Source organism: Bacillus rossius, chromosome 13 (genome assembly GCF_032445375.1).
Source record: "Bacillus rossius redtenbacheri isolate Brsri chromosome 13, Brsri_v3, whole genome shotgun sequence".
Taxonomy (NCBI): Eukaryota; Metazoa; Arthropoda; class Insecta; order Phasmatodea; family Bacillidae; genus Bacillus; species Bacillus rossius.
The window spans coordinates 14,457,077-14,470,430 of record NC_086340.1 but is presented as its reverse complement, the minus strand read 5'-3'; the positions used below and the strand labels follow the sequence as shown (position 1 = coordinate 14,470,430).

Sequence of the window (13,354 nt, the reverse complement as noted above, 5' to 3'; positions counted from 1 at the left end):
GAACACATGGATATTACCCACCACTATTTGAGACTAAAAACGCAAGAAAGTTATCATTATAAATTTAAAGGAAACTGCTTCACATAATAGTAACGACAAGAAAATGAAATAACCAGAATCGGAGGTGTAATTTCAGCTTTTTAAGTGGGTTGGCAAGGTGTACCCAGGGTCCTCCCCGGGAAATTAAAAAAAAACTAACATTAAATTGATAGTTGTTTTTTTTTTAAGATTTTCAATCTAAATTCACCAGAAATCACATAATAAAATACTAAAATTCTATATTTACCATAAAAGATTCATTGTTAATTACTTTAACTATCAGCCAAACCATTTGTAAAGTAGATATCATTTACACACAACTCAAGAGTTTGCCTATTTTTTAATTGAGTGTTCTGCCTGAACTTTTATCACGTAAGTTTGTACATTATTGATTTCTTTTACTTCAAAATGGGGTGGCTGAAAATTTCCTTGGACAATTCTGGGATGGCAATTACCACGCTTTGCCACCCTGTAATTACGCCTACGGCCAGGACGGCACGTGAGACTGAGATGTTGGCGACATTCACAGTACAAAGTTAAGTTTCGCTGGCTCCTTCAGCGAGGGCAGCTGGAACTCTCCGAGCTCTGCTCGCGGCCACGGCCGCTGGCCTTGCAGGATGTGATAACGGGGAGTCCGGCAACACTGTTATCAAGTCGTGCCGTGGGAAGTAAACACCGTGGACAGGGGTTACAAACGTGCGCAGCGGACGCCTTTACCTCCGTGGTCTCGCGGGACGCCAATAACGATGAGAGACACAACATTTCTGTGGAACTGGTTTAAAGAGTCGAGATGTGCGAAGAGTGTGACCCCCCTTCCTGTACAGCATATTTAGAAAGGCATTTCCTAAAGTAACTCAACTGTAATTTCTTGGAACATTTAGTCTTAAACTTTAATTCAACAATTAAACTTTTTTTTTCTCTTTTGTTTAAGATAGTCAGGTCAAAGTATTAATTCACTTTTTTACTATACACTTTTACTTTTCATCTACAGTAAATTACAATAAATGTAAGTATCAAAAATTTTACAGCTTAAATTCTCTGTAAACAAAAGACATCCAGTTGAGCAGCTGATGAACTTTCAAATTTGTAAATATTATTATTAATTATTAATCTGATAATTTTGTTTTGCAGTTTAATTTTTAAAATTTTTCACATTTGTGTAGGTCAAGCAACCTACTTTTAGCTAGTGAGAATCCAGGTGTCATTTTTATTTAATGTTTACTTTATGTTATTTCACCAGTAGTCTCATACATAGGGTTTGAGGATAAAAGAGCCATGGATAATGGTGTAAAAAAAAAGTAATTTATTAGCTTACTGCATACAAGCACGATGAATTAAAAATCGCAAAGTATAGTATCTAAAGAAACTTTACTTTTTTACCACAGTATAATCCTTAGCTACAATTACCAGGGTAAAATTAACATTTAAAATTATCTTTTACATTACAAATTCTTCCCAACATCACCGGATTGTAAAGTAAGTTGGCTCGACTATTAACAGAGAGAACTAAATTGGCTGCTTAAAATTAATTTTAAAATTAAGATTAATAAATTACGGAATCAGCAATACCCAATTAATATAATTAATATTTAATGGATGATACTAAGCAGCTTAAAGCTACTAATGAAAAACACTAATAATGCGTAGCAAGAATTTTATCCAGTAGTTAAAATTTTTACGATGATGAAAGGAAATTAAATATTCAGTTAAATCACTATTTAACACTTTAATAATCATGCTTAATTTTTTTCAGGAGTGGATTGGTTACATTAAGAAGGCAGCGGGAAAGTGCCATGACAGCACTAACTATGCTGGTGACATTTTCTTTCCTTAGGGAATGATATTCAGTCTATAAATGTTCATGTGTACCAACAAGCCAGCCTTTCCCCCACTCTTTTCATGTTCATACAGTCCTAATTGAAGAAAAATAGTCCGGTAATAAGACAATGCAGACATACCTGAAGTGTGTGTCACTCTTAGCTTCCAATGTTCAGAGGTAACAGCAGTCACTATTGCCAGAATCATACTACCCGGCTGCTTAATATTTAAAAAAAAATTATTTTGTATACTATTGTTAATAATAATTAATAAGTTTTTAAAAAAAAATTTAATTACTATTTTCCTTTATTTTTATAAGATGATAAAATAGTATCATTGCCAGTATTATTACACTTGTATCATTTTTACAGAAAAAATAATAATTCAATGCTAAGCACCAATTATTTTTTCACTGGAGAAACTATTTGTAGCAGTCAGTACATTATTAATAACTAAGTATTCCATAAAACCATGTGCTACTATCAAAAGAGCCAAAATTTTTATGGGCTATTAAATATCATTAAAAAAAATTAGTTGACTAAATGGTTGAAACGAAATGGTTTATTTCAGTAAAGTGTAAAATTAAAAAGTGAATATTCCTGGAGTGATTTCGAGAAAAAAGAGGTAAACAAACTTAAATCAAGATGCCCACATCAGGATCCAGAACGTGGTTCCAGTATCTTTATCTTTGTACTAATATGAAACACAGTAGTCACCTTTAGCACCAGTAGAGTCTTAGATAAATACAGAAACTAACTACAGAGTGAGAAAGCGCAATGGCAAACAAACACATTCCCATTTAGAAGGTCTCAGGTTCGAATTCCGGACCTGCCATCCAGATTTCTATTTTTCATGTTTTCCCCCAAATCACTCATGGAAAAGATGGGATGGTTTTACAAAATGTACCACAGTCAATTCGTTCCCTAATTGCCCACAAATTAAAACTAAAAACCATCACCGAACAACTTTATGCTATTGACACGCGTGCGAAGCGTGCAATAAATAACCTAGTAGCAAAGAGTGACACTATTTTTTTATATTGTACATAGTTACACAATATTTTTTTATAATAATTTTGAAACGGGGTGTATACCTGTTACGTCCCCTTATTGAATCACCAAGCAAGTTACCCGACTATCAGCCACTGAACATGACGGGACACATCAGCCATCTATTGGGCAGGTGAATAACACAAGGTTTTCAAATAAAAAATCTTGTAGCTATCCAGTATTATTTTCTAGCGGTTTGTCTCCCAGCATGGTGCTAATTTCGTGTCTCCATCTCGACCTCACATTTGACGAGACATCCCAGCGGCCAAATAAAAGTTTCAAAAATTTTTTGGTAAATGTTCCATATCACATATAAACAGGTTATCGTTTGATTCTGCATTAGGTACATAATGCTTGGGGTTTTAATTTAGTCCGTGGAAAGATCCTGGACATAACAAAAATAATGTAAGACTACATACAAATCACGTCATGTCCCGTGGAATTTTATATTTTGTACTCAACTTACGGTAATAATTCATTGCTATATAACAAGTTTCTGTTATGTCTAGGATGTTTAAACGAACTAAATTACGTTCACCACATGATCAATGCATACATGATCATGCCACTGGGATCAAGGGATTAACTTGGATGTGTGACACAGAACTTTCACCCAAAAAAAACACATACCTATGTTCGTTCGATACAAAACTACTTTTGACTTTTCGATCCGAGTTTGTTCGATACACTAGAAGTATTTTTGGGTGTGAGCATTCGACTCGTAAGGTCGAAATGCAAAAAAAATATTTTTGAAACTTTCCATTACAAAAATTTAGTTCAGGTTTTTAAGAGTAAATTTTACTGTACAATTAAACCTTATTAGTATAATAATATTAAATATTAATAATTTGTTATATAAATTAATACTTCATTATTATATTAAAAAATTAAAACTACATTATGAGTGCAAGGACTGTGAGGTTCACAAGAGACTCCCGGAAGCCGAGAAAACCGCGAGGCACGCCGCCCCTCGTCAGGTACCTACCTGTGGCCACCGTCAGGTGCGCTCTGAGGGCGCTGATGGTCTCCTTGGCCTTGCGCAGCTCGAACTCCAGCACGGCGACCCTCTCGTCGATGCCGCGCTCCCCGTCCTCCGAGTACCGCGTCAGGTCGAGGGAGTCGAGGGTCACCTGGCTGGACGACCTGGCTGTTGACAAACCAAAAAGTTGGACGGTTGTTCTGTAAATTCCATCGAGCCCAGTGGCGTAGCCAGGATTTGGGTAGTATTGGGGGGGTGTTAAGAAGCATGCTCACCCCTCACCCCCCCCCCCCGGATATTAAAGCGGTTGGTCCAGGGGTCCTCACCCCGGGAAAATTTGGATTTTAAGGTGTAAAATAGTGCTATTTTAGCAGTTTTCGGTACTTAAATTTAAATATTGTAATGGTAAAATTTTTTATTAATTTTAATATGAAATTTGTTTGAGTGATGAATAAGAAATTAATTAAAGATTTGTTGCTAAGGGGGGGGGGGGGGGGGTTGAACCCCTAACCCCTCCCCCCCTGGCCAAGCCACTAACACGTGCTCCAGAAGCTAAGAACAATCACGTGCATAAAAATTCAACAGTGATTACAGAACATATGTAAAGATGCTATTAAAGTCAATGTACAAACAGTACTTGGAAAATAGTGGTTCTTTGGAAAATAGTGGTTCTGAGTGCTGCTGATACTGGTTAAATATTCCACTAAGGTGTGCCTTTAAATTCCGACCACCCTCCTTTCTCTTCCCACGACCCTTTTTCTAATAACAAATCGGTAGGTACTACTTTACTGTCCCGAATACAAGTGGAATGAGCGCAGATGTAACAACCATCTAGCTGCAGTATTTTAGGCATCATTTAATATGATTAATAAAACTACAAGAAGAAACAAGCTATGAAACACAGCAGGTAGAACGGTGTAGCTCTTCACGTTTGCTTAGTTTGTTCTCCAGGAAACAAGAGCAGTGCAAACTCAAAAAGGTCAGAGTTAAAAAGAAGATTTTACAGAAAAGAGCCCAAAAAAACACAATAACTGAAATAAAATGTTTTTTTTTTTTTCCGGAAAACATTTAAACCACAAAATTACCCCCATTATAAAACATAAACCCCTATATCATACTTACGTATGGAAGTAATTTCTGGCCTTATTAACGCTTGCTCGAAGTTTCCTGGGTTTGAGAAAAATTCCCTTAACTTGGGCACTTCACGTCCAGCTTCCACGAGTTCTGTGTGCAGTTCCAAAGCCGTAAGAAGAAGGTTGTCACTGAGCAGTTTCTGAGCAATGTCATTGTAACTGACATTCGCTGAACTAATTTTCATGTTGCGCTCAGATTTTGAATTTGCATCGTCTAGTATATCTGCCATTATGTGAGACGTAAGTAAATTTCAGAAAAGCCATATGCAACCAAACACGCTTCAGTGAATTGCGTCGTCTGCAGTCACACAGTAATAAAACACGTTTATTAGAGTTTAGTAGAGATATTCACTTCCGTAACTCCCATTTAATCACATACACAAAGTTAGTTCTCATATTGCTTTGTTCGCTCTATTCACTCTGCACATAACAATTTAAGACAATAATTAAAACAACAACCAACAATCACAACTATACTTTCATTCTACAACCATATGATTCATGTCAACAAAAAACCTTTGAAAAAAACACACACATCTATGTTCGTTCGATACGCTTTTCGATTCGAGATCATTCGATACACTAGAAGTAGTATTGATATGAGCATTCGATTAGTAAGGTCGAAATGCAAATTTAGTTCAGATTTTCAGAGTAAATTTTACTGTACAATAAACCTTACTAGTATTATAATATTAAATATATAATTTTTATATAAATTTATACTTTATTATTAAATTAAAATTAAAACTATATTATTAGTAGTAAAAAGTGAAAAATCTACTAATAATGGCGGACTATCACATCCTCCACCTTGAAATTGGTTGTTGATACAAAAGGGAGTAATAGTAAAATGTGTCCAGGCCTCCACTTATTATTAACACGGGCCGATTTTCACAGGGAGTGTGGGAATGAGGCGTACATATCCCGATAGCATTGCTCACAGGTATTTTTGCACAGTGCCAGCTCTCTTTCGGGAAGAGAAAATTCTCCAAGGAGGTGAGTCGTGCATAAAGAGAAAGAAGTACTTACAGGTTCAGTATCATTTAAGTCCTGTTTTATTACAACACCCAAATGCACTCAGAAGTTTCACTGTAATAATTATAATGGGTTCGGGCCCTACTAGAGAAAAAAAAGGCGAGATCTGCTTGAAGCCACAGATATGATGAAATAAAAGGTTATGAAAAATATTTGGATGACTATGGATTTAAATATCAGTTAAAACTAGTAATAGTTAGAGGACTCTGTGAGACAGTGTCTACCTATGCGGATGGGTCACGCTGGACTGCCAGATTGCTTGCAATGACTTGTCATGTCCACCAGTTTGGCCTCGGCTGGTATGATAGCACAAGCCCCAAGTGCGCCACCCATCCTACATAATCTATGGGGAGGAAAGTTAGTTCGCCACCCGCCCCTAGATGGCAGACAAAGGGGAATGTAAATTAAGGAAACTTTGTCTGCCTGCCCAGCCTAATTCAGGACAAATATGTAAAGACCCAGTATTGTAACAAGAAGCCTTTAAATTATACAAGTGAAGGTAAATAGTATTGTAATTCGAATATGTATGCACAGGAAGGGTACAGATGTGCCCTCCCTGATGAATATGTACATACATTTGACGTCATCTGGCCGACGACCACCCCAGAGCCCGACCTGCACCCGCCAGTATACGCTCCCGCTAACGGAACACACCCCTAGCCATGGCCCACCCGAGTCAGGCGAGCCGAACAGCAATTAAAGGCAAAACCGCGGAAACCTGAGTAGACAAGAGAAGAACCGTACCCATTCCTCCTGAAACATTAAATTAGGATTTTAGCGACAGTAAAATCTCTTACAGACACACCCGTTTGGAGTCTAGCGTAATGAGGTCACGCCTGGCGCGAGAGAGGCCGAGCCTCCCTCGGACGCCATGCCAGTTCGGCAGTTCAGCGCAGCTCACGGACCGGGGCGGACCTACGTCCCACGGAGAGGCAACATCCTTTGTCTACACTGAAAGTAACGTCCGGTAAATATAGTCACTAATTAACAAAACCCCTTTTATTGCTTAACCTCTCCGTGAGTACCCGGTCCCCTTTTTCGGTCCAGGACCTAATCCGGCCGCATCAATTTAAAGACACCCCGCACCACACTTGGTCAGCGGGGCTGCTCTTCAGCATACGGCACGGGCCGTCTCCCGCAACTTACAGAACTTTATTTAAGGTCACGCGCACGGCGCTGACCACAAACCCGCAAGGGAACTTGGACAAACTTAATTGCGGTGCGTGTTTCACCACAGTGGGCACAACACCCGCGCCGAGACATTTGCATACGGGATTGGCCGTCTCCAATCGCCCGCCCCCTTAATTCAGTGTATTTTTGTATCCCGTATTTTGTACTGCTAACTTACGTTACCCGAGTAACGAGTGCCACGTAACTTGTGCGCACCCCCTTAATTCAGTGTATTTTTGTATCCCGTATTTTGTATTGCTAACTTACGTTACCCGAGTAACGAGTGCCACGTAACCTGTGCGCGCCCCCTTAATTCAGTGTATTTTGTGTCCCGCCTTTGTGTTACGAAATTACGTTACCTGCGTACCCAGTGAGACGTCTGAGACGTAACAGCATCCGAGGCCACGTAACGCGGAACACAAACAATATGGCGCCACGGAATAACAAGTAAAAACCCCCCCGGGGACCTCTGTAGAGTGTTGTATTGTGTACGACCCGCTCCTCTGAATAAAAGGTACGACACCGCCACCTCAACTCCACGTCTCTTATTTAAAATCATCTCACGCAACACCGCCGCCGGCCCTAGTGGGCCACGCAGGGGCACATACATCCACGACCCCAAATTCACGACTAGAAACGAGCTAGTCTGGCGCCCACCCGGACAACACAGATCAAGAACCGCCTTTTCCCACTAGGAGCCACACCGGGACTCGAGCCCGAGACCCCGGACGACGGCACATTGTATATTTACTCTGGCTGAGCTATGTCAGGCAGAAAAAGTTCTTCCCAGTAGTTCTGGGTAAATAAGAGTGACAGAATACTGGAGCAGTATTGTTTAGGCAGCGACCTCTCTGGAAGACCGCTCCTACCCCTACTTCCTCTGGTAGGCAGCGACCTCTCTGAAGGACTGCTCCTACTCCTCCTCCCTCCTCTGGTAGGCAGCGACCTCACGGAGAGGACCGCTCCTACCTCTCCCTGACCTTGGGCAGCGACCCCTGCTCGGGGACCGCTCCCGCTCCTCGCCTCAGCCCCTGCCGGAAGCCTGGGACAAGTCAGACTACAAAGGTCCTGCTTCTGCTTCACGGAAACGGAAGTGGCGTCAATAATAACAGTTTTTTTTAAATACATATTCGATACTGCCAGTCTGTATCTTGATATCAGTAAAAATTACACATAAATCACAACTTAATTAATAACTCCTCCTCTGGTTCATCTGGCTTCAATGTAAGAGCCAGTGGTTCCTCTTATTTCGAGTGATTGTCTCCGAGTTGGATCTGCATTTGGACCTTCATTCCTTGATTTCGTCATTCTGTCAGGTTGGCCCCAGGGTGATAGGCTTGCATTGTCTGGTTTTGAAGTGCCCTCCCACACACCACACCTGCCACCTTCCCCCGACGAACTGACTGGTATTGTCTGGCAAAATGTCCTCGGGTCCCTCCACTTGAAGAAGAACTCTTGTTGGAGCACTTTGCCGATGGCAGTGGCGCAGATGTTGCTGAAAGAGTAGGCCTCCACCCAGCATCGAGGAAACACTTCCCACTGGACACGCGAGGATATGGCTCCATGATGTCCAGGGTGATCGGCTGGAAAGGAGTGATGGGAAATAAGGGCTGCTGCTGTTCAGCCCTATCACCCATCCGAGTCTTGCGCACCTGGCACGTATCATATGTACGATTGTGTGCACATATTCATGCACATCGGGGATCGGCATGTAATATTGATTGATGGCTCTCCACATCAGAATGCCACATCAGTCATGGTCATGCATGTATCTTAACACTGCCTCTTGTGCTCCTGGTAGAACATACATATACCACTATTGCTTCTGCCCGAGGCCTAGGTAGTAGATCTCCCCTCCTCCTCTGTGTGTGTCTATTTTTTATTTTATGCAATGGGCCCATCGGTGCTCCACATCCCGCGGCATATTCTGCGCATGTTATATGTGCTATTTTAATTCTAAGAGTCCACTGGAGGTGGGTCAATGTCCATGCTCAGTGTGAGCAGTCTGCAGGTGGGATCAGCTGGTTGGCCATGGCAGTAGTAGAATTTCCTCCCACTCACGTCATCCTCCAAATCCACATTATTGCCCGGTTCTTGGAAGAGTGAATTGGGCCACTGATTCTCATCACCCAGGACATGCTCTGACATGAAGTCAAATCACTGAAGAAAAAAATCCCACCTACTGGCTTATTATATTGTGCTCCTGGAGGACATGAACCACATCAAACACTGGTTGTTTAGTCCGGAGCATAAATGGACAGTTCTTCAGGTGTGAACGGTGCTACTTTAATGCCCAGGGCACAGCGAAGGCCGGCAATATGCTTCGCTCGAGCAAGCAAAGAACATCAAGCATTCAACTGTATACCAAGGAAGTTATTTCGCCAAGTTATCCGAGACTGCATGTGTTACGAATGGCTGTTAATAAGTAGAGACAAAAAGTTATGGTGAAATGCAATAAACCCGAAATAATGCCAAAATGTGATTCAGTAAACAATGCAACACCAAAATGCAAGGTAATGCCCCATATAATGCTGAGATGCAAGTTAATTCAAAAAGCAAAGCCCAATTTAAACCTAACTATACTCAAACTACCATAAATGTATTCATACATATTCAAAATTCAATTAATTCACAGTTTATTTGTGTAGTTTGTAAAAACCAGTACAGACAATGGGGTTTCGAAATTAATTATGTTTCCCGAATTATAACATACCTCATAGTACCTTATTTTTAGATTTCAGATTCTGAAGTGTAATTAAAATAAATATATTCGTGACGATTTTTTCTAAGTAATTTTGAATTAGTAATTTAACAAATATTTCATTTTTTAAATGCAGTTTACATCACACTCAAAATTAAACTGTTTTCGTGAAACTAGCACTAAGAAATATTTTATCATTTTGGGTGCTTAATATCCCATCATCCTCGCAAATAAACTGCAGTTATTGAAACAAAACCCACTACACCAAAATCTTTCATTTTAAAAACGAAAGTGGCCTAAAATCCAACCATAAAATCATGTTTCTATTAATAAAATACTCCGAAAGCAGTTGCGGATCCAAGCATATGTACACATTTTCAAACATAAGCAAAAACCCTATGGCGGTATCAGTTTGTTTTGTGAGATGCTGAATCGACTAGAAAAATGTCCGACAGATGTAAAGTTTCCAAAGGAATGTATTTGGTGTAATTAAAAGGCACAATGTATCATAATTTTAAAATTTGAGTAACAAAACTGCATCATGAAACATGCACGAGAAACCAAGACAGTCTGAATCTGGAAATTTGGTGTGGCCTCACGTGGTGTGTGATTGTCAGACCGTTTTTCGTTGAGGAATAAAACCTGTAACTGAATCCTCGCGTCTGGACATGCTGAAGGTTCGCTTTAACCAAGACATCAATGTGGCGTGCGAAATAGAAGCCAAACAATCTGGACCATAAAGAGGCAACGACCGGACATTTTCTGTTACCGATACAGTGCTCATAGGATACATTAAATGCTTTCTTTTGGGGGAAAAAAATTGTCTTTTCAATATGGCATAACAGCTGATTCTCCTTACCCAATGGCTTTATTCTCTTCATCTATATTTGCGCTGTAAGCCCCCTTCCCACCCAGTGTAATATCATTATAGCTTTATAACACTGGCCATAACCTTGAGATCATACATTTCTGCCCTTAATTAAAGCCCGGGTCACAGCCCTGACCGCAGTGCAGTTCTACCACACATGGAAAAAGCTGTCACGACCACCCTCTGGATATCGCCAGTACTCTAAAGCACGACATCCATGGGACTTTTAGTACCTTCAGCCGCCCATAGATGGCAGCTACTAATATTGATTAATAACATAATAAACTTTCAGGGGCTTCCTTAAAATGTTATTTAGGATAAATATCGTAACAACAGTGTTGGTATTAGGTAAATATGTAGTATCCAATTAAAAGTTGTAATACTGTAATCGTGGTTGTAGAAAAATAAGATAAAGATAGGTCAGTAGCTAAAAGATCTATTTCGGGTCACTCTTCATACACCCACCTGAGTGCATGCGCACCACAAATACACAGTTAACCCCCGCCACATGGCATGAGGCCGCTCCCCCCTCGAAGATGGCGCCCGGCAACCAATCCCCAAACCCACAGCAGAGTGACCGAGTGACGCCCATCACGCCCCCACACCCCCGCGGAGACGGGCCCGCGACAATCCCTACCCCATTCCCTCAATATTAATTGCACATCTCCTTGTCCCTCTGGTGCGCTCCTATCAGTCTTTCTCCAAGAAGCTCCGCTGTCTGACCATCGCTATCCCCAAAATGCATGTACTCTCCGCAAAGACAACCAACGACAATGGCTGTACACGAATACAAAGAGATGCGTCGATACTACACACATTCCTACATCCCCTAGCAAATGCACTCACAATATAAAGAACGCACTTCTATGGAATGGATTTAATCCGAATACATTTACTGCTAGCATTACCTGTTGGCAGTTGGTCGTACTATTGTGCACGTAACCATTATAAGTCGTGATATATATGAATATTCAGCAAAACTTAATTAACAACGACAATTTAAAATTTTTAATGTAGCAAGTATGTTATAAATGTTAATGATCAAAATAATATATTTGTTATGAATACCAAAATATTAAAAATACTTATAATTAGCATTAAATACCCGTATAAGTTCAAGTTCACCTCTCGGTAATTTTATCAACTTTTTTTATTTCTCTCTATTTGAGGTACCTATCACTTATGCTTAATAAGTTTTAAACAAATCTTACGCTGATAATTTTAAGTAATATTATGCACAAACAAAATACAACACTATTCCGAAGCTGATGGATGTAGGGACGCATCAGTGGACGCGAGTGTCGCATCCCTATGAATCTTCATTTTAGTGGATGCATGCAGGGAGATGCATCGGCATCCCTCGTGATAAACCGGAAGCAACGCAAAGCGGGCCGAATCGACTACGATGCACTTTTAGTGGGAAGCCTAAGATTTACATCAAGTTCTGTCCCTGCCCGAACACGCCCGAATATTCACCTTCGGCCAACCTCGGGTTTATTTATATATATTTATATTTCTCTGTTTATTTTAATACTATACTAACCTAACTAACCGTCCATAGTGTTTTAAAGTGTTTTAATGTAGCTAACCCAACCGACCACTTTTAATATTTGAATTCATTTTTCCTGCGCAAAAACAAAACAAATCCCGAGGTTGGCCGAAGGTGAATTGTTCGGGTGTAATCGGGCAGGGACAGAACTTGATGTACATGTTAGGCTTATCCTTTTAGTGGATCCCTTAGGCTAGTATTCGGATGCAGACAGTGACTTCTCGGCGACAACAACGCAGTGATGAAGGGAGGAGGGGGGGAGGAGGTAGAGGGCTCTCGCCGAGCGGGTGACATGAATTAACTAGTAGGCGACGAACCTCCCGTCCGAAGTTCGACGAACCGCGCTAATCACCAATCTCGGCCGATGCCCGGTTTTTAGAAGGAAGGGGGGATATAGTTGGTAAGGGGGCGACGCGAGACGCCAGCTTACATCACTCCTCCTCTTGGCGGTTTCCTGGGGTTCACTTTGGTATTCAGCGTCTTTCATCCTACCCCTCTCTCCCCCGCAAACCATCCCCACTACAATTTCTTCTCCATCGACCATCCTTGGCGTATCCCGTAGGCATCGTCTGTTCTCCTGGACATTTCGCATTCCACCTCGCTGCTGTCATACGACCACGTCCCAACGTCATTGTTGTCTCCTGCCCCCCTTTCACCCCTTACCGCACCTTCCACCGTACGACGCATACCAAACGTCCCTCGCTGCCGAAGCCGGACGAAGCTGCATTATGAGACTTCCCTTGGCGACGGACACTCATTGTTGCTTTAATGATAATGCGCGGTTTGTGAGCAGAATAATTATTCATCGTAGATGAGCGATAGTAGTTTCCCTACCTTTTGTGTGCCTGCAACTTATGTGTAACTTCTTTACATCCGGTTAAGTGGCGACGATGACGTCATCAGCAGTGACGGTCCTGGACTTTACGGGGCCCTGCGCTATTTATTTTCGCGTGACCCTAATATTTTTGAAAGGGACCTTACTGGAGTTGCCTGGGGGTAGTGGCATAAAGGGG

At 41.1% G+C, this 13,354-nt stretch overlaps 1 protein-coding gene across 2 annotated transcripts in view; it reads right to left on the bottom strand.

Annotated features, from left to right (window-relative positions):
* Positions 1-5,528, bottom strand: part of LOC134538259 (RAB11-binding protein RELCH homolog) — a 57,497-nt gene extending 51,969 nt beyond the window's left edge. For both annotated transcript variants that reach the window (XR_010076114.1, XM_063379410.1), the window contains exons 1-2: positions 5,008-5,528; positions 3,892-4,053 (exon numbers count right to left, since the gene is read on the bottom strand). Coding sequence is in view for 1 of the 2 variants with exons in the window: in XM_063379410.1 (XP_063235480.1) it covers positions 3,892-4,053; positions 5,008-5,248 (403 nt within the window). In the remaining variant the exon portion in view is untranslated. The remainder of the gene's footprint in view (positions 1-3,891; positions 4,054-5,007) is intronic.
* Between the last annotated feature and the right edge of the window lie 7,826 nt (positions 5,529-13,354).